This window comes from Procambarus clarkii, chromosome 44 (genome assembly GCF_040958095.1).
Source record: "Procambarus clarkii isolate CNS0578487 chromosome 44, FALCON_Pclarkii_2.0, whole genome shotgun sequence".
Classification (NCBI taxonomy): domain Eukaryota; kingdom Metazoa; phylum Arthropoda; class Malacostraca; order Decapoda; family Cambaridae; genus Procambarus; species Procambarus clarkii.
Genome location: NC_091193.1, coordinates 6,160,956 through 6,184,924, shown reverse-complemented (window position 1 = coordinate 6,184,924; position 23,969 = coordinate 6,160,956). Strand labels below are relative to the sequence as shown.

Below are 23,969 nucleotides of genomic sequence, written 5' to 3'. Positions count from 1 at the left end.
TTAAATAATGTTGTAAGCAATGAACTAAATAATGAACTCTGTTGAAATAATGAACAATGAACTCTGCTCTCCTCTCACTATATTATGCACTAATCTATCCCTATCTTAATTATGGTATCTGTGCATGGGGGTTCAACCACTGCAAACTACCTCAAACCCATCATCACCCAGCAAAAATCTGCTATCAGAACAAATACAAACTCTGATTTCAGACAACACACAGCTCCACTGTCTAAATCTCTAAACATGCTAAACATATTTTCACTTCACACATTCTCTTGTGTCAAAGGTCCAGAGTCCTTCTGGACCCTGGAACACATTCTCTTGTGTCAAAGGTCCAGAGTCCTTCTGGACCCTGGAACACATTCTCTTGTGTCAAAGGTCCAGAGTCCTTCTGGACCCTGGAACACATTCTCTTGTGTCAAAGGTCCAGAGTCCTTCTGGACCCTGGAACACATTCTCTTGTGTCAAAGGTCCAGAGTCCTTCTGGACCCTGGAACACATTCTCTTGTGTCAAAGGTCCAGAGTCCTTCTGGACCCTGGAACACATTCTCTTGTGTCAAAGGTCTAGAGTCCTTCTGGACCCTGGAACACATTCTCTTGTGTCAAAGGTCCAGAGTCCTTCTGGACCCTGGAACACATTCTCTTAAGTTTCAAAGTCAAACGTAATCTGTGTAAACTCTCTATGTAAATGAAAGTACCTGGTCTGTGGAACTCATTCCCTAACTAATTGAAAAGCTGTCCAACTTTTGCCTCATTCAAAAATAAAACCCAAAAACTACATAATTTCAACTTCATAGTGTGCTACCTTGTGCTTGAAAGTCCCACTGTATCTAGTGCTACCCAGTTCCCCAATATACGTCCCTCTGCCATACAACTTTACCATTGTAATCATTGCCGTCATCATATATCATGTTATACACATACTGTACTACATTATACCTTGCAATAATCACAAAATTATGCTAGAATGTACCTGTGATAACCCTAAAATTTACTTTAATATACCCACTAATCCTGTCAATTTTCTCATACAATGTATTTTTTTTATACTTTCATACAATACATTTTTATACTTCTTACAATTTATCTCTAAACATTTTTTTCAATTTTGCTATAAATTACCTTCTTAAAATTATATATTAGATTAAGGATCTGTCCGATACGCTATGAGTGCTAGTGGCTTTACATAGCTGGTTGATACTTGGCTGATGGGGTTCTGGGAGTTCTTCTACTCCCCAAGCCCGGCACGAGGCCAGACTTGACTTGTGAGAGTTTGGTCCACCAGGCTGTTGCTTGGAGCGGCCCGAGGCCAGGCCTGACTTGTGAGAGTTTGGTCCACCAGGCTGTTGCTTGGAGCGGCCCGAGGCCAGGTTTGACTTGTGAGAGTTTGGTCCACCAGGCTGTTGCTTGGAGCGGCCCGCAGGCCCACATACTCATCACAGCCCGGTTGGTCCGGCACTCCTTGGAGGAAACAATCTAGTTTTCTCTTGAAGATGTCCACGGTTGTTCCTGTAATATTTCTGATGCTCGTTGGTAGGACGTTGAACAACCGCAGACCTCTGATGTTTATACAGTGTTCTCTGATTGTGCCTATGGCACCTCTGCTCTTCACTCGTTCTATTCTGTATTTTCTTCCATATCGTTCACTCCAGTACGTTGTTATTTTACTGTGTAGATTTGGGACCTGTCCCTCCAGTATTTTCCAGGTGTATATTACTTGGTATCTCTCTCGTCTCCTTTCTAGTGAGTACATTTGGAGAGCTTTGAGACGATCCCAATAATTTAGGTGCTTTATCTCGTCTATGCGTGCCGTATATGTTCTCTGTATTCCCTCTATTTCAGCAATCTCTCCTGCTCTGAAGTGGGAAGTGAGTACTGAGCAGTACTCAAGACGGGACAACACAAGTGACTTGAAGAGTACAACCATTGTGATGGGTTGTACTCTTCAACAACCATAAGAGTACAACCATCTTACATGAATGTAAGATTTCAATATTCTGTTCTCTCATAACCCAATGTTCCTTCTTGTATATAAAGAAAAAATAAATAAATAAATAAATAAATAAATAAATGAGGTAAGTGTGGTTGAAGGATGAGAACCAGGATGGTTGCCCGCACTCCGCCACACCCGCCCGGACCCCACACCCGCCCCGGACCCCACACCCGCCCCGGACCCCACACCCGCCTCGGACCCCACACCCGGCCCGCACTCCGCCACACCCGCCCCGGACCCCACACCCGCCCCGGACCCCACACCCGCCCCGGACCCCACACCCGCCCCGGACCCCACACCCGCCCCGGACCCCACACCCGCCCCGGACCCCACACCCGGCCCGGACCCCACACCCGCCCCGGACCCCACACCCGCCCCGGACCCCACACCCGCCCCGGACCCCACACCCGGCCCGCACTCCGCCACACCCGCCCCGGACCCCACACCCGCCCCGGACCCCACACCCGCCCCGGACCCCACACCCGCCCCGGACCCCACACCCGCCCCGGACCCCACACCCGCCCCGGACCCCACACCCGCCCCGGACCCCACACCCGCCCCGGACCCCACACCCGCCCCGGACCCCACACCCGCCCCGGACCCCACACCCGCCCCGGACCCCACACCCGCCCCGGACCCCACACCCGGCCCGCACTCCGCCACACCCGCCCCGGACCCCACACCCGCCCCGGACCCCACACCCGGCCCGGACCCCACACCCGCCCCGGACCCCACACCCGCCCCGGACCCCACACCCGCCCCGGACCCCACACCCGGCCCGGACCCCACACCCGGCCCGGACCCCACACCCGCCCCGGACCCCACACCCGCCCCGGACCCCACACCCGGCCCGCACTCCGCCACACCCGCCCCGGACCCCACACCCGCCCCGGACCCCACACCCGGCCCGGACCCCACACCCGCCCCGGACCCCACACCCGCCCCGGACCCCACACCCGCCCCGGACCCCACACCCGCCCCGGACCCCACACCCGCCCCGGACCCCACACCCGGCCCGCACTCCGCCACACCCGCCCCGGACCCCACACCCGCCCCGGACCCCACACCCGGCCCGGACCCCACACCCGCCCCGGACCCCACACCCGCCCCGGACCCCACACCCGCCCCGGACCCCACACCCGGCCCGCACTCCGCCACACCCGCCCCGGACCCCACACCCGCCCCGGACCCCACACCCGGCCCGCACTCCGCCACACCCGCCCCGGACCCCACACCCGCCCCGGACCCCACACCCGGCCCGGACCCCACACCCGCCCCGGACCCCACACCCGCCCCGGACCCCACACCCGCCCCGGACCCCACACCCGCCCCGGACCCCACACCCGCCCCGGACCCCACACCCGCCCCGGACCCCACACCCGCCCCGGACCCCACACCCGCCCCGGACCCCACACCCGCCCCGGACCCCACACCCGGCCCGCACTCCGCCACACCCGCCCCGGACCCCACACCCGCCCCGGACCCCACACCCGGCCCGGACCCCACACCCGCCCCGGACCCCACACCCGCCCCGGACCCCACACCCGCCCCGGACCCCACACCCGGCCCGGACCCCACACCCGGCCCGGACCCCACACCCGCCCCGGACCCCACACCCGCCCCGGACCCCACACCCGCCCCGGACCCCACACCCGCCCCGGACCCCACACCCGCCCCGGACCCCACACCCGCCCCGGACCCCACACCCGGCCCGGACCCCACACCCGCCCCGGACCCCACACCCGCCCCGCACTCCGCCACACCCGCCCCGGACCCCACACCCGCCCCGGACCCCACACCCGGCCCGGACCCCACACCCGCCCCGGACCCCACACCCGCCCCGGACCCCACACCCGCCCCGGACCCCACACCCGGCCCGCACTCCGCCACACCCGCCCCGGACCCCACACCCGCCCCGGACCCCACACCCGGCCCGGACCCCACACCCGCCCCGGACCCCACACCCGCCCCGGACCCCACACCCGCCCCGGACCCCACACCCGCCCCGGACCCCACACCCGCCCCGGACCCCACACCCGGCCCGGACCCCACACCCGCCCCGGACCCCACACCCGCCCCGCACTCCGCCACACCCGCCCCGGACCCCACACCCGCCCCGGACCCCACACCCGGCCCGCACTCCGCCACACCCGCCCCGGACCCCACACCCGCCCCGGACCCCACACCCGCCCCGGACCCCACACCCGCCCCGGACCCCACACCCGCCCCGGACCCCACACCCGCCCCGGACCCCACACCCGCCCCGGACCCCACACCCGGCCCGCACTCCGCCACACCCGCCCCGGACCCCACACCCGCCCCGGACCCCACACCCGGCCCGCACTCCGCCACACCCGCCCCGGACCCCACACCCGCCCCGGACCCCACACCCGGCCCGGACCCCACACCCGCCCCGGACCCCACACCCGCCCCGGACCCCACACCCGCCCCGGACCCCACACCCGCCCCGGACCCCACACCCGCCCCGGACCCCACACCCGGCCCGGACCCCCACACCCGCCCCGGACCCCACACCCGCCCCGGACCCCACACCCGCCCCGGACCCCACACCCGCCCCGGACCCCACACCCGCCCCGGACTCCACACCCGCCCCGGACCCCACACCCGGCCCGGACCCCACACCCGCCCCGGAACCCACACCCGCCCCGGACCCCACACCCGCCCCGGAACCCACACCCGCCCCGGACCCCACACCCGCCCCGGACCCCACACCCGGCCCGGACCCCACACCCGCCCCGGACCCCACACCCGCCCCGGACCCCACACCCGCCCCGGACCCCACACCCGGCCCGGACCCCACACCCGCCCCGGACCCCACACCCGCTGTGGCCGCTCTTACAGTCTTCCAACCCTTAACAACTCTGATAAACAGACACTTCGATTGTTTCCTCAGCACCCCCAGTGGTGCTGTGTGTGGGTCCCCAGTGGTGCTGCGTGTGGGTCCCCAGTGGTGCTGTGTGTGGGCCCCCAGTGGTGCTGTGTGTGGGTCCCCAGTGGTGCTGTGTGTGGGTCCCCAGTTGTGCTGTCTGTGGGTCCCCAGTGGTGCTGTGTGTGGGTCCCCAGTGGTGCTGTGTGTGTGTCTCCCCAGTGGTGCTGTGTGTGTGTCCCCAGTGGTGCTGTGTGGGTCCCCAGTGGTGCTGTGTGTGGGCCCCCAGTGGTGCTGTGTGTGGGTCCCCAGTGGTGCTGTGTGTGGGTCCCCAGTGGTGCTGTGTGTGGGTCCCCAGTGGTGCTGTGTGTGGGTCCCCAGTGGTGCTGTGTGTGGGTCCCCAGTGGTGCTGTGTGTGGGTCCCCAGTGGTGCTGTGTGTGGGTCCCCAGTGGTGCTGTGTGTGTGTCCCCAGTGGTGCTGTGTGTGGGTCCCCAGTGGTGCTGTGTGTGGGTCCCCAGTGGTGCTGTGTGTGTGTCCCCAGTGGTGCTGTGTGTGGGTCCCCAGTGGTGCTGTGTGTGGGTCCCCAGTGGTACTGTGTGTGGGTCCCCAGTGGTGCTGTGGGTGGGTCCCCAGTGGTGCTGTGTGTGGGTCCCCAGTGGTGCTGTGAGTGTGTCCCCAGTGGTGCTGTGTGTGGGTCCCCAGTGGTGCTGTGTGGGTCCCCAGTGGTGCTGTGTGTGGGCCGCCAGTGGTGCTGTGTGTGGGTCCCCAGTGGTGCTGTGTGGGTCCACAATGGTGTTATGTGTTTACACAGTGGTACTCGAAGTGGTTACACAGTGGTGCTTAGTTTGAGAGAAAGGTTTACTTGCTTATTTAACCTAAATAAACTTTCACCGTGAGAGTTAACATTTGACACAAGGTGTAGTGATGGTGCTGTGTGGTTGTGGTGTGTGGTGTGTGGTGTGTGGTGGTGGTGTGTGGTGGTGGTGGCGTGTGGTGGTGGTGGCGTGTGGTGGTGGGGAAGGTGTAGTGATGGTGGTGTGTGGTGGTGGAGGTGTAGTGATGGTGGTGTGTGGTGGTGGAGAAGGTGTAGTGATGGTGGTGTGGTGGTGGTGGGGAAGGTGTAGTGATGGTGGTGTGTGGTGGTGGAGAAGGTGTAGTGATGGTGGTGTGGTCGTGGTGGGGAAGGTGTAGTGATGATGGTGTGTGGTGGTGGTGTGTGATGGTGGGGAAGGTGTAGTGATGGTGGTGTGTGGTGGTGGGGAAGGTGTAGTGATGGTGGTGTGTGGTGGTGGGGAAGGTGTAGTGATGGTGGTGTGTGCTGGTGTGTGGTGGAACACACACGGGGGGGGTGACTGTCACTGTACACACACGGGGGGGTGACTGTCACTGTACACACACACACGGGGGGGGGGTGACTGTCACTGTACACACACACGGGGGGTGACTGTCACTGTACACACACACGGGGGGGGGTGATTGTCACTGTACACACACGGGGGGGTGACTGTCACTGTACACACACGGGGGGGGGGGGGTGACTGTCACTGTACACACACGGGGGGTGACTGTCACTGTACACACACACGGGGGGGTGACTGTCACTGTACACACACACGGGGGTGACTGTCACTGTACACACACACGGGGGGGTGACTGTCACTGTACACACACACGGGGGGGGTGACTGTCACTGTACACACACACGGGGGAGGTGACTGTCACTGTACACACACACGGGGGGTGACTGTCACTGTACACACACACGGGGGGTGACTGTCACTGTACACACACACGGGGGGGTGACTGTCACTGTACACACACACGGGGGGGGGTGACTGTCACTGTACACACACACGGGGGGTGACTGTCACTGTACACACACACGGGGGGGGGTGACTGTCACTGTACACACACGGGGGAGTGACTGTCACTGTACACACACACGGGGGTGACTGTCACTGTACACACACACGGGGGGGTGACTGTCACTGTACACACACACGGGGGGTGACTGTCACTGTACACACACGGGGGGGTGACTGTCACTGTACACACACACGGGGGGGTGACTGTCACTGTACACACACACGGGGGGTGACTGTCACTGTACACACACACGGGGGGGTGACTGTCACTGTACACACACACGGGGGGTGACTGTCACTGTACACATACACGGGGGGGTGACTGTCACTGTACACACACGGGGGGGTGACTGTCACTGTACACACACACGGGGGTGACTGTCACTGTACACACAGACGGGGGGGTGACTGTCACTGTACACACACACGGGGGGGGGTGACTGTCACTGTACACACACACGGGGGGGGTGACTGTCACTGTACACACACGGGGGGGTGACTGTCACTGTACACACACACGGGGGTGACTGTCACTGTACACACACACGGGGGGGGGGTGACTGTCACTGTACACACACGGGGGGGGTGACTGTCACTGTACACACACCGGGGGGTGACTGTCACTGTACACACACACGGGGGGTGACTGTCACTGTACACACACACGGGGGGGGTGACTGTCACTGTACACACACACGGGGGGGTGACTGTCACTGTACACACACACGGGGGGGGGGGGTGACTGTCACTGTACACACACACGGGGGGTGACTGTCACTGTACACACACACGGGGGGTGACTGTCACTGTACACACACACGGGGGGGTGACTGTCACTGTACACACACACGGGGGGTGACTGTCACTGTACACACACACGGGGGGGGGTGACTGTCACTGTACACACACACGGGGGGGTGACTGTCACTGTACACACACACGGGGGTGACTGTCACTGTACACACACACGGGGGGGGGTGACTGTCACTGTACACACACGGGGGGGTGACTGTCACTGTACACACACACGGGGGGGTGACTGTCACTGTACACACACACGGGGGGGGTGACTGTCACTGTACACACACACGGGGGGGTGACTGTCACTGTACACACACACGGGGGTGACTGTCACTGTACACACATGGGGGGGTGACTGTCACTGTACACACACACGGGGGTGACTGTCACTGTACACACACGGGGGGTGTGACTGTCACTGTACACACACGGGGGGTGACTGTCACTGTACACACACACGGGGGGGGTGACTGTCACTGTACACACACACGGGGGGGGTGACTGTCACTGTACACACACACGGGGGGGTGACTGTCACTGTACACACACACGGGGGGGTGACTGTCACTGTACACACACACACGGGGGGTGACTGTCACTGTACACACACACGGGGGGGTGACTGTCACTGTACACACACGGGGGGTGACTGTCACTGTACACACACGGGGGGGGGGTGACTGTCACTGTACACACACCGGGGGGTGACTGTCACTGTACACACACACGGGGGGTGACTGTCACTGTACACACACACGGGGGGGGTGACTGTCACTGTACACACACACGGGGGGGGTGACTGTCACTGTACACACACGGGGGTGACTGTCACTGTACACACACACGGGGGGTGACTGTCACTGTACACACACACGGGGGTGACTGTCACTGTACACACACACGGGGGGTGACTGTTACTGTACACACACACGGGGGTGACTGTCACTGTACTCACACACGGGGGGTGACTGTCACTGTACACACACACGGGGGGTGACTGTCACTGTACACACACACGGGGGTGACTGTCACTGAACACACACACGGGGGGTGACTGTCACTGTACACACACACGGGGGGTGACTGTCACTGTACACACACACAGGGGGGGGGGTGACTGTCACTGTACACACACACGGGGGGGGGGTGACTGTCACTGTACACACACACGGGGGGGTGACTGTCACTGTACACACACGGGGGGTGACTGTCACTGTACACACACACGGGGGGTTGACTGTCACTGTACACACACGGGGGGGGTGACTGTCACTGTACACACACGGGGGGGTGACTGTCACTGTACACACACACGGGGGGGTGACTGTCACTGTACACACACACGGGGGGGTGACTGTCACTGTACACACACACGGGGGTGACTGTCACTGTACACACACACGGGGGGTGACTGTCACTGTACACACACACGGGGGGGTGACTGTCACTGTACACACACACGGGGGGGTGACTGTCACTGTACACACACACGGGGGGTGACTGTCACTGTACACACACACGGGGGGGGTGACTGTCACTGTATACACACACGGGGGTGACTGTCACTGTACACACACGGTGGGTGACTGTCACTGTACACACACGGGGGGGTGACTGTCACTGTACACACACGGGGGGGTGTGACTGTCACTGTACACACACGGGGGGTGACTGTCACTGTACACACACGGGGGGGTGACTGTCACTGTACACACACGGGGGGGGGGTGACTGTCACTGTACACACACACGGGGGGTGACTGTCACTGTACACACACGGGGGGGTGACTGTCACTGTACACACACGGGGGTGACTGTCACTGTACACACACACGGGGGGGTGACTGTCCACTGTACACACACACGGGGGTGACTGTCACTGTACACACACGGGGGGGTGACTGTCACTGTACACACACGAGGGGGGGGTGACTGTCACTGTACACACACGGGGGGTGACTGTCACTGTACACACACACGGGGGGGGTGACTGTCACTGTACACACACACGGGGGGGGGGTGACTGTCACTGTACACACACACGGGGGGGTGACTGTCACTGTACACACACACGGGGGGTGACTGTCACTGTACACACACACGGGGGGGTGACTGTCACTGTACACACACACGGGGGGGATGACTGTCACTGTACACACACACGGGGGGTGACTGTCACTGTACACACACGGGGGGGGTGACTGTCACTGTACACACACACGGGGGGGTGACTGTCACTGTACACACACACGAGGGGTGACTGTCACTGTACACACACACGGGGGGGTGACTGTCACTGTACACACACACGGGGGGGTGACTGTCACTGTACACACACACGGGGGGTGACTGTCACTGTACACACACGGGGGGGTGACTGTCACTGTACACACACGGGGGGTGACTGTCACTGTACACACACGGGGGGGTGACTGTCACTGTACACACACGGGGGGGGGTGACTGTCACTGTACACACACGGGGGGGGGTGACTGTCACTTTACACACACGGGGGGGTGACTGTCACTGTACACACACACGGGGGGTGACTGTCACTGTACACACACGGGGGGGTGGACTGTCACTGTACACACACGGGGGGGGTGACTGTCACTGTACACACACACGGGGGTGTGACTGTCACTGTACACACACACAGGGGGTGACTGTCACTGTACACACACACGGGGGGTGACTGTCATTGTACACACACGGGGGGTTGACTGTCACTGTACACACACGGGGGGGGGTGACTGTCACTGTACACACACGGGGGTGACTGTCACTGTACACACACACGGGGGGGGTGACTGTCACTGTACACACACGAGGGGGTGTGACTGTCACTGTACACACACGGGGGGGTGACTGTCACTGTACACACACGGGGGGGTGTGACTGTCACTGTACACACACGGGGGGTGACTGTCACTGTACACACAAGGGGGGTGTGACTGTCACTGTACACACACGGGGGGGTGACTGTCACTGTACACATACACGGGGGGGTGACTGTCACTGTACACACACACGGGGGTGACTGTCACTGTACACACATGGGGGGGGTGACTGTCACTGTACACACACGGGGGGTGACTGTCACTGTACACACACGGGGGGTGACTGTCACTGTACACACACGGGGTGTGACTGTCACTGTACACACACGGGGGGGTGACTGTCACTGTACACACACACGGGGGGGTGACTGTCACTGTACACACACACAGGGGTGACTGTCACTGTACACACATGGGGGGGTGACTGTCACTGTACACACACGGGGGGGTGACTGTCACTGTACACACACGGGGGGTGGACTGTCACTGTACACACACGGGGGGTGACTGTCACTGTACACACACACGGGGGGTGACTGTCACTGTACACACATGGGGGGGGTGACTGTCACTGTACACACACACGGGGGGTGACTGTCACTGTACACACACACGGGGGGGTGACTGTCACTGTACACACACGGGGGGTGACTGTCACTGTACACACACACGGGGGGGGTGACTGTCACTGTACACACACACGGGGGGGTGACTGTCACTGTACACACACACGGGGGGGGGTGACTGTCACTGTACACACCACACGGGGGGGTGACTGTCACTGTACACACACACGGGGGGGGTGACTGTCACTGTACACACACACGGGGGGTGACTGTCACTGTACACACACGGGGGGGTGACTGTCCACTGTACACACACGGGGGGGGGTGACTGTCACTGTACACACACCGGGGGGTGACTGTCACTGTACACACACACGGGGGGTGACTGTCACTGTACACACACACGGGGGGGGGGTGACTGTCACTGTACACCACACGGGGGGGTGACTGTCCACTGTACACACACGGGGGTGACTGTCACTGTACACACACACGGGGGTGACTGTCACTGTACACACACACGGGGGGACTGTCACTGTACACACACACGGGGGTGACTGTCACTGTACACACACACGGGGGTGACTGTCACTGTACTCACACACGGGGTGTGACTGTCACTGTACACACACACGGGGGGTGACTGTCACTGTACACACACACGGGGGGTGACTGTCACTGAACACACACGGGGGGTGACTGTCACTGTACACACACGGGGGTGACTGTCACTGTACACACACACGGGGGTGACTGTCACTGTACACACACACGGGGGGGGTGACTGTCACTGTACACACACACGGGGGGGGTGACTGTCACTGTACACACACGGGGGGTGACTGTCACTGTACACACACGGGGGTGACTGTCACTGTACACACACACGGGGGGGTGACTGTCACTGTACACACACACGGGGGTGACTGTCACTGTACACACACACGGGGGGGGTGACTGTCACTGTACACACACACGGGGGGTGACTGTCACTGTACACACACGGGGGTGACTGTCACTGTACACACACACGGGGGGTGACTGTCTCTGTACACACACACGGGGGTGACTGTCACTGTACACACACACGGGGGGGACTGTCACTGTACACACACACGGGGGGTGACTGTCACTGTACACACACGGGGGGTGACTGTCACTGTACACACACGGGGGGTGACTGTCACTGTCACACACACGGGAGGTGACTGTCACTGTACACACACACGGGAGGGGGTGACTGTCACTGTACACACACACGGGGGGTGACTGTCACTGTACACACACGGGGGGTGACTGTCCACTGTACACACACGGGGGGGGTGGACTGTCACTGTACACACACACTGGGGGGTGACTGTCACTGTACATACACACGGGGGGGTGACTGTCACTGTACACACACACGGGGGTGACTGTCACTATACACACACACGGGGGGGGTGACTGTCACTGTACACACACACGGGGGGGTGACTGTCACTGTACACACACACGGGGGGTGGACTGTCACTGTACCACACACACGGGGGGGTGACTGTCACTGTACACACACACGGGGGGGTGACTGTCACTGTACACACACGGGGGGGGGGTGACTGTCACTGTACCACACACACGGGGGGGTGACTGTCACTGTACACAACACGGGGGTGACTGTCACTGTAACACACACGGGGGGTTGACTGTCACTGTACACACACACGGGGGTGACTGTCACTGTACACACACACGGGGGGGTGACTGTCACTGTACACACACACGGGGGGGTGACTGTCACTGTACACACACACGGGGGGTGACTGTCACTGTACACACACACGGGGGGGGTGACTGTCACTGTATACACACACGGGGGGTGACTGTCACTGGTACACACAACGGGGGGTGACTGTCACTGTACACACACGGGGGGGGGGTGACTGTCACTGTACACACACGGGGGGGGTGACTGTCACTGTACACACACGGGGGGGGGAACTGTCACTGTACACACACGGGGGGGTGACTGTCACTGTACACACACGGGGGGGGGGTGACTGTCACTGTACACACACACGGGGGGTGACTGTCACTGTACACACACGGGGGGGGGGGTGACTGTCACTGTACACACACGGGGGTGACTGTCACTGTACACACACACGGGGGGGTGACTGTCACTGTACACACACACACGGGGGGTGACTGTCACTGTACACCACACGGGGGGGGGTGACTGTCACTGTACACACACGGGGGGGTGACTGTCACTGTACACACACACGGGGGGGTGACTGTCACTGTACACACACGGGGGTGACTGTCACTGTACACACACACGGGGGGGGTGACTGTCACTGTACACACACACGGGGGGATGACTGTCACTGTACACACACACGGGGGGGTGACTGTCACTGTACACACACACGGGGGGGGTGACTGTCACTGTACACACACACGGGGGGTGACTGTCACTGTACACACACGGGGGAGTGACTGTCACTGTACACACACGGGGGGGTGACCGTCACTGTACACACACGGGGGGGGGTGACTGTCACTGTACACACACGGGGGGGGGGTGACTGTCACTGTACACACACGGGGGGGGGTGACTGTCACTGTACACACACGGGGGGGTGACTGTCACTGTACACACACACGGGGGGTGACTGTCACTGTACACACACGGGGGGGGTGACTGTCACTGTACACACACGGGGGGGGTGACTGTCACTGTACACACACACGGGGGTGTGACTGTCACTGTACACACACACGGGGGGTGACTGTCACTGTACACACACACGGGGGGTGACTGTCACTGTACACACACGGGGGGTTGACTGTCACTGTACACACACGGGGGGGGTGACTGTCACTGTACACACACGGGGGTGACTGTCACTGTACACACACACGGGGGGTGACTGTCACTGTACACACACGAGGGGGTGTGACTGTCACTGTACACACACGGGGGGGTGACTGTCACTGTACACACACGGGGGGGTGTGACTGTCACTGTACACACACGGGGGGTGACTGTCACTGTACACACACGGGGGGGGGGGTGACTGTCACTGTACACACACGGGGGGGGGTGACTGTCACTGTACACACACACGGGGGGGTGACTGTCACTGTACACACACACGGGGGTGACTGTCACTGTACACACACACGGGGGTGACTGTCACTGTACACACACACGGGGGGGTGACTGTCACTGTACACACACACGGGGGGGGTGACTGTCACTGTACACACACACGGGGGGGTGACTGTCACTGTACACACACACGGGGGGGGGGTGACTGTCACTGTACACACACACGGGGGTGTGACTGTCACTGTACACACACACGGGGGGTGAATGTCACTGTACACACACACGGGGGGGTGTGACTGTCACTGTACACACACGGGGGGGTGACTGTCACTGTACACACACACGGGGGGGGTGACTGTCACTGTACACACACACGGGGGTGACTGTCACTGTACACACATGGGGGGGTGACTGTCACTGTACACACACGGGGGGGGGGTGACTGTCACTGTACACACACGGGGGGGTGACTGTCACTGTACACACACGGGGGGGTGACTGTCACTGTACACACACGGGGGTGACTGTCACTGTACACACACGGGGGGTGTGACTGTCACTGTACACACACGGGGGGGTGACTGTCACTGTACACACACACGGGGGAGTGACTGTCACTGTACACACACACGGGGGTGACTGTCACTGTACACACACACGGGGGGGTGACTGTCACTGTACACACACGGGGGGTGTGACTGTCACTGTACACACACGGGGGGGTGACTGTCACTGTACACACACACGGGGGTGACTGTCACTGTACACACATGGGGGGGTGACTGTCACTGTACACACCCACGGGGGGGGGTGACTGTCACTGTACACACACACGGGGGGTGACTGTCACTGTACACACACACGGGGGGGTGACTGTCACTGTACACACACGGGGGGGGGGTGACTGTCACTGTACACACACACGGGGGTGACTGTCACTGTACACACACGGGGGGGGGGGTGACTGTCACTGTACACACACACGGGGGGTGACTGTCACTGTACACACACATGGGGGGGTGACTGTCACTGTACACACACACGGGGGGTGACTGTCACTGTACACACACACGGGGGGGTGACTGTCACTGTACACACACACGGGGGTGACTGTCACTGTACACACACACGGGGGTGACTGTCACTGTACACACACACGGGGGGGTGACTGTCACTGTACACACACACGGGGGGGGTGACTGTCACTGTACACACACACGGGGGGGTGACTGTCACTGTACACACACACGGGGGGGGGTGACTGTCACTGTACACACACACGGGGGGGTGACTGTCACTGTACACACACACTGGGGTGACTGTCACTGTACACACACGGGGGGGGGGGTGACTGTCACTGTACACACACACGGGGGGTGACTGTCACTGTACACACACACGGGGGTGACTGTCACTGTACACACACGGTGGGGGGGTGACTGTCACTGTACACACACGGGGGGTGACTGTCACTGTACACACACACGGGGGTGACTGTCACTGTACACACACACGGGGGGTGACTGTCACTGTACACACACGGGGGTGACTGTCACTGTACACACACACGGGGGGGTGACTGTCACTGTACACACACGGGGGGTGACTGTCACTGTACACACACGGGGGTGGGGGGGGGTGTAAGCACATAGATGACCGGAGTGTGAACGTATACAAATACGGGTTACCATTGACAGGAAACAATCCAAATGTTTACTATAAAGTTAATTGTTTACTGGGTAGAGCGAGGCTGTGTGTGTGTGTGTGTGTGTGTGTGCGCGGAGGAGGGTGGTAGTTGTGTGTGGTGTTGGGTGGGGGGGGTTTACCTGAAATTGAAATTGAAATTGAAATAAGTTTATTGAGGTAAAATACACACAAAGGGATGAGGTAGCTCAAGCTATTCTCACCCCGTTCAGTACAACGTGTTAGTACATACATAGACACACATCACAAACAATAAACCTGTTACCAAACATTCTGAGAGATAAACATGTACATTTCCTCCTTCACAAGTGGTATGGTATCAGACGTACACAAATACTTTTATGACCTAGTTATACGGATAATTCAACAAAATATTACAGTCTTGGTGCAAAATTCTTATATCTATCAAGAATATCATCAACCTTTCCTTTGTGACACATCCAGGCTATTTGCTCAGGAACAGTCCTTATCTCAGTGTTTCTATATACATTAATCAACGGACAATCAAGAACATAATGGGCAAGGGTGTGAGACCTTAACATACCACATAGTTTACACTTCGTGTCATTATCATGAACGCCTATCCCATATTCCCAGTAATATTTGTACCCAAGCCTGAGCCGCATGTACACAGAGTCACTCCAAGCATTTCTCCTTTTACCATAAGTGAAAAGGGTGTTTTGACTCACATACATGTAGTGTTGCATGGTTAGACTTCTCTCATACATTATCCCTCTCCTCTCCACTCCCGCCTGTGTCTGAATATTTCTGATTTTGCTTCTTATTTGTCTCATTGTGAATTCACATTCAATGTCAATTTGTGGTTTTGATGTGGCACGTTTGGCCAAGTCATCCGCCACCTCGTTGAGCACTATTCCAACATGAGATGGAATCCACATGAATTTCACACTATGACCTTTCAGCTGTATCTCAGCTATTCTTCTCTTACAATCCTCAACTATAGACATGAAGACTGGATTTCAGATTCAGATTCAGATTCAGATGTTTATTCAGGTAAGGTATATACATACAAGTGATGTTACATTAATGGATTGATATATAGATAGAGCTAGTACATACAATGCCTAAAGCCACTATTACGCAATGCGTTTCGGGCAAGAAAAAACATTAATATCTAGAACTTAATACTAATTCAGCATAAAGAATAAAAGATGTTGAGAACAAATACAAATAAAGATAAAAAAAAGGGGGAACATGACTGAAAAAGCAGCACAAATACAATAGGTTGACAAACAGTGTTGATTAAAAAAAAGAAAAAAAAAAGAAAATAACAGACATGGGTTGACAATAGAGGAGTGAGGTAGATTACAGGGAATTTATTAGGTAGTGTTTAGTTTTTATCTTAAACTGGTTGAGAGAGGTACAGTCTTTAACATGGTTGGGAAGGTCATTCCACATTCTGGGCCCCTTGATTTGCAGAGCATTTCTAGTTTGATTAAGACGTACTCTAGGAATATCAAAACTGTATTTATTTCTGGTGTGGTGCTCATGGGTTCTGTTACAACCTTCTATGAAGCTTTTAAGATCAGGATTGGCATTATAGTTTAGCGTTTTATATATGTATAATACACATGAGAGAATGTGCAGTGACTTAATATCTAACATATTAAGAGATTTGAGTAGGGGTACCGAGTGATGTCTGGGGCCAGAGTTGGATATTGTTCTAATAGCGGCTTTGTGTTGGGTAATTAGAGGACGTAAGTGATTTTGATTAAGTGATTTCGACTGTTTAAGGACTCCAGTGCTCCTCGGCTATCGACAAATACAAAAACATTTTTGTCGTCATGACGTACTTCCTCCAAACACGCCAGAATGGCCTGCAGTTCAGCTTGTGTGGATGATATATAATTACTAAGCCGGAGTTCAATTTTCCTGTCCACAGTCCCAAACTCCGTATATTCCCTTATTACAATACAATACAATACAATTTTATTTAGGTAAGGTACATACATACAATAAATATTTACAAGGATTGTTTATTAGGACACCACACCCTGCCCTGCCATCCTCTGCCACCGACCCGTCGCAATATACATGTAAACTGTTGCCTCTTGGTAACCGGGATATCATGCTTCCATACATACACCGTAATTGTCCCGGTTCATGATGAATCTTTTTCACATTGAGGGGTACAATTTCGACGTCTATTTTCTGTACTTTCCAGGGAGCAGACATATTACCCTGTCGAGAGGGTTTACAGCAGTCAAGTACATCGTATTCCCTGAGGTCATGAGCTAATCCCCTCGTGTAGCGTGTCTCCCTCAGTTTCCTGGAAGTGTGTACGTCACTCAAGCAGGTCTGAACGCTCTCAAACAGCTTATCCCCTCCTTTTCTCCGCATGAAACGAATAGCTACTCTAGTGTTAATGTCACGGACTCTATCACACACACTCTGTAAATTTAATTCCATTGTTTACCTTGTTAACTGTTGTTGTGTGTGGTGTTAGGGGGGGGTACATTGTTAACTGTTGTTGGGGGTAGTTTTGGCCGCCATCTTCAGTGAGAGAACTGGGGTTCCTTGGTTTAGTTATCAGTACTTAACCTTGCGTCGTATCAGGATGCCGTTGGCGACTGTGATACGCCGCCAGTCTTATCGCCAGGAAATATGTGTGTTTCCACTTGTACACTCCCTCGCGGCCAGGACAATGATAGGATGACTTATGAGAATGTTCACATCCAGAGATCCCACAGCAATGCTAATACTATTTAAATCACTGGTGCTGTCCCGTCTTGTGTGTTGCTCGGAACTCACTTCCCCTTTCAGAGCAGGGAAGATATCTCTGAATTAGAGGGAATACAGAGAACGTATACGGCATAGACACGATAAAACATCTAAATTATTGGGACCGTCTCAAAGCTCTTAAAATGTACTCTCTGGAAAGGTCGAGACGGTAAATGTATCAAATAATATATACATGGAAGATACTTGAAGGCTAGGTCCCAAATTTGCACTGTAGAACAATACAATACAATACAATACAATACAATTTTATTTAGGTAAGGTACATACATACAATAAATAATTACAAGGATTGTTTAACTTATAGGTATAGCTAGTACATACAATGCCTAAAGCCACTATTACGCAAAGCGTTTCGGGCATGATAAACTTAAATGACAAGCTTAATACTAATTGAGCATAATGAGTAGAACATATTGGAATAACAACATATTGGAGCGAACGATATGGAAGGGAAAGCAGAATAGAACCAGTAAGGAGTAGAGGTACCATGGCCACAATCAGCGAACACTGACTGAACATCGGGGTCCACAGCTGTTCAACATCCTCCCAGCAAGCATTAGAAACATTGCCGGAACGAAGGTAGATTTTTTTTTTTTTTTTTTTTTTTTTTTTTTTTTTTTTTTTTTTTTTTTTTTTTTTTTTTTTTTTTTTTTTTTTTTTTAGATATATACAAGAGTTGTTACATTCTTGTACAGCCACTAGTACGCGTAGCGTTTCGGGCAGGTCCCTGGAATACGATCCCCTGCCGCGAAGAATCGTTTTTTCATCCAAGTACACATTTTACTGTTGCGTTAAACAGAAGCTACAGTTAAGGAATTGCGCCCCAGTAAATCCTCCCCGGCCAGGATACGAACCCATGACATAGTGCTCGCGGAACGCCAGGCGAGTGTCTTACCACTACACCACGGAGACTGTATGCCTCGCGCCAAAGAAACGCACAGACAAACAATTGATTGGGGACCCCCAGGAGTCCCTCAGGGTGACAAGCACCCGCCCCACACAGAAAATACCAGGTAGCAAAACCAAAAACTCGGTCCTCAACTAAAACGCTGTGACTTTTGCATCATCGAGCAGAGCAGAATCCAGCCGCTCACCACGTCTGAGGGCACACCAGCTGGGACCCACCACGTCTGAGGGCACACCAGCTGCGGGGCCCACCATGTCTGAGGGCACACCAGCTGGGACCCACCACGTCTGAGGGCACACCAGCTGGGACCCACCACGTCTGAGGGCACACCAGCTGGGACCCACCACGTCTGAGGGCACACCAGCTGGGACCCACCACGTCTGAGGGCACACCAGCTGGGACCCACGGGTCCGTCTTATTACGATTGATTGATGAAGATTAAGCCACCCAAGAGGTGGCACGGGCATGAATAGCCCGTAAGTGGTGGCCCTTTCGAGCCATTACCAGTATCAAAAGATGATACTGGAGATCTGTGGAGGCGCAACTGCACCCTGCGTGACGGGAGATGTCTCCCGGACCAAGTGGTGACCAAATGGTGGTCTTATTACCAAAAACTACCACATACTACACACGCTTCAGAAAACTTCCTGGCAATACGTTAGTAATGAATAAATATGATATATTAAGTTAGGCTGACCTAACCTAACCTAACCTAACCTAACCTATCCTATCCTAACCTAACCTAACCTAACCTATCCTATCCTAACCTAACCTAACCTAACCTAACTTAACCGAACCTTGGATCGTCGACTTGATTTGGCGTCACCAGCTTTTTATTTTCGTCTAATTTCTTTATAAAAAGATACTTTTTCAGATTAAAATTATGTTTTTTTCATGTTGTACATTCAGCACCAACATTATAATGAGTAAATATATCATATTTATTCATTACTAACGTATTGCCAGGAAGCTTTCTGAAGTTTGTGTACTTTGTGGTAGCTTGTGGTAATTAGACGGACCGCGTCTGAGGGCACACCAGCTGCGGGGCCCACCATGTCTGAGGGCACACCAGCTGGGACCCACCACGTCTGAGGGCACACCAGCTGGGGCCCACCACGTCTGAGGGCACACCAAGATCCCACCAAGACCCCACCAACGGTCCGTCTAATTACCACAAGCTACCACAAACTACACAAGCTTCAGAAAGCTTCCTGGCAATACGTTAGTAATGAATAAATATGATATATTTACTCATTATAATGTTGGTGCTGAATGTACAACACGAAAAAACATAATTTTAATCTGAAAAAAGTGTCTTTTTATAAAGAAATTAGACGAAAATAAAGAGCTGGTGACGCCAAATGAAGTCGACGATCCAAGCGTCGGTTAGGTTAGGTTAGGGGTTTTTTTTTTTTTTTTTTTTTTTTTTTTTTTTTTGAGATATATACAAGAGTTGTTACATTCTTGTACAGCCACTAGTACGCGTAGCGTTTCGGGCAGGTCCCTGGAATACGATCCCCTGCCGCGAAGAATCGTTTTTTCATCCAAGTACACATTTTACTGTTGCATTAAACAGAGACTACAGTTAAGGATTTGCGCCCAGTAAATCCTCCCCGGCCAGGATACGAACCCATGACATAGCGCTCACGGAACGCCAGGCGAGTGTCTTACCACTACACCACGGAGACTACACCACGGAGGTTAGGTTAGGTAAGGTTAGGTTAGGTTAGGTTAGGTTAGATTTGGTTTGGTTAGGTTAGATTAGGTTAGGTTGGGTTAGGTCAACCTAACCTATCATATTTATTCATTACTAACGTATTGAAAGGAAGCTTTGTGAAGCTTGTGTAGCTTGTGGTAGCTTGTGGTAATTAGACGGACCCCCAGAGACCGTCACCCCGCCGGGAGTAGCAGCCAGACAACATTCAAAATCTATCAACTATGTGGGCCAGACGTCGTACCACCCGGACCGGTGAATAGGGATGCCAAACGGCAGTATCAAATCCAAAATCGCGAAAAGAGAATGGGATCCGGTGGCTCCCAGGCCAACCCGTTCTCGCACTTTCAATATTGACTTATTAAATACGTGCATATGTGACATACTAAACATACTAGTTTACCTTGAAAAGCTTCATAGGAAACACCGACCTTACCTAACCTTCTTAGTATGTTAAGATAAGCATCTTATTGCTTCGTAATTACAATTATTACATAACCTATTATAGGTATAGGTTAAGTAATAATTGTAATAATAATTATAACATAACCTATTATAGGTATAGGTTAAGTAATAATTGTAATTACGAAGCAATAAGATGCTTGTCTTAACATACTAAGAAGGTTAGGTAAGGTTGGTGTTTTCTATGAAGCTTTTCAAGGTAAACTAGTATGTTTAGTATGTCACATATGCACGTATTTAATAAGTCAATAGTGACTGGAAGAAAGTGCGAGAACGGGTTGCCCAGGCTGAGGTGGTGTCCAGACGTCCCCTCGGCGTCCAGGTTGAACCAGGAGTCTGAGGTAACTTGTAGTGCTTGAACTTTATATATATATATATATATATATATATATATACATATATATATATGTCGTACCTAGTAGCCAGAACGCACTTCTCAGCCTACTATGCAAGGCCCGATTTGCCTAATAAGCCAAGTTTTCATGAATTAATATATTTTCTCTAATTTTTTTCTTATGAAATGATAAGCTACCCATTTCATTATGTATGAGGTCAATTTTTTTTTATTGGAGTTAAAATTAACGTAGATATATGACCGAACCTAACCAGCCCTACCTAACCTAACCTAACCTATCTTTATAGGTTAGGTTAGGTTAGGTAGCCAAAAAAGTTAGGTTAGGTTAGGTAGGTTAGGTTGTTGAAAAAACATTAATTCATGAAAACTTGGCTTATTAGGCAAATCGGGCCTTGCATAGTAGGCTGAAAAGTGCGTTCTGGCTACTAGGTACGACACATATATATATATATATATATATATATATATATATTAGTATATTTTGGTAGCAGTCTTTCCTGTAGACATATACAGTATTATTAAATATGACTGAAAATGTAAGATTAATAATTCTAACACGAATTTTCTCTATCTTTCTTACGTTTCTTTTCACTGTTGATGGTAATTCAAAGATCAATTCTCCAAAATTCATTTTTATTTTTTGTCTATATAGACTAGAAATAAAAATGAATTTTGGAGAATTGATCTTTGAATTACAATCAACAGTGAAAAGAAACGTAAGAAAGATAGAGAAAATTCGTGTTAGAATTATTAATCTTACTTTTTCGGTCATATTTAATAATATATATATATATATATATATATATATATATATATATATATATATATATATATATATATATATATATATATATATATATATATATATATATATATATATATATATATATATATGTGTCCTACCTAGTAGCCAGAACGCACTTCTCAGCCTACTATGCAAGGCCCGATTTGCCTAATAAGCCAAGTTTTCATGAAATAATTGTTTTTCGACTACCTAACCTACCTAACCTAACCTAACCTAACTTTTTCGGCTACCTAACCTAACCTAACCTATAAAGATAGGTTAGGTAGGGTTGGTTAGGTTTGGTCATATATCTACGTTAATTTTAACTCCAATAAAAAAAAATGACCTCATACATAATGAAATTGGTAACTTTATCATTTCATAAGAAAAAAATTAGAGAACATTTATTAATTCAGGAAAACTTGGCTTATTAGGCAAATTGGGCCTTGCATAGTAGGCTGAAAAGTGCGTTCTGGCTACTAGGTACGACATATATATATATATATATATATATATATATATATATATATATATATATATATATAAATGGAAATGTTCGTTTGTTAAATTTTTTTTTTTTTTTTTTTTTATATACAAGAGTTGTTACATTCTTGTACAGCCACTAGTACACGTAGCGTTTCGGGCAAGTCCCTGGAATACGACCCCACGAAGAATCATTGTTACAATCAAGTACACATTTTACTGTTGAGTTAAACAGAGGCTACAGTTAAGGATTTGCGCCCAGTAAATCCTCCCCGGCCAGGATACGAACCCATGACAAAGCGCTCGCGGAACTCCAGGCGAGTGTCTTGCCACTACACCACGGAGACTGGCACGTGGCAAGTTCTTCACCGATTGCTTTGAAATTTTCACACAATGTTCCATTTGCATCCGAGCGGGTTTTTATATACATGCTATATAGATATCACGTCTGTGTCAGAAAAAAAAAACATGCTTTTTTTTTAAAAACAGCGCAATCTATTGGATGTAAAAGCAACATATGCTGTAATCTCCGAAAGTTCTTTACTGATTGCTTTGAAATTTTGACACAACGTTCCATTTGAATACGCACGTGTTTTTATATACCTACTATATAAATGCCACACCTGTGACGGGTAAAAACATGTTTTTTTGAAAAACAGTGCCATCTGTTGCATGTAATAGCAACATACACAAGCAATCCTAAATACGTTACGATTCCATTTCAATGTTTCCAATTGCATTGATA

At 53.6% G+C, this 23,969-nt stretch overlaps 1 protein-coding gene across 3 annotated transcripts in view; it reads left to right on the top strand.

The window, feature by feature from the left end:
• Positions 1-23,969, top strand: part of LOC123745438 (bumetanide-sensitive sodium-(potassium)-chloride cotransporter) — a 389,884-nt gene that overhangs the window by 114,297 nt on the left and 251,618 nt on the right. The window contains exon 1 of one of the 3 annotated variants that reach the window (XM_069300603.1): positions 21,815-21,943. The exons of the other annotated variants lie outside the window; for them this stretch is intronic. Coding sequence (XP_069156704.1) covers positions 21,821-21,943 — 123 coding nt within the window. The 5' untranslated portion in view covers positions 21,815-21,820. Of the gene's footprint in view, positions 1-21,814; positions 21,944-23,969 lie in introns of those variants that run through there. 3 annotated transcript variants of the gene reach the window in all.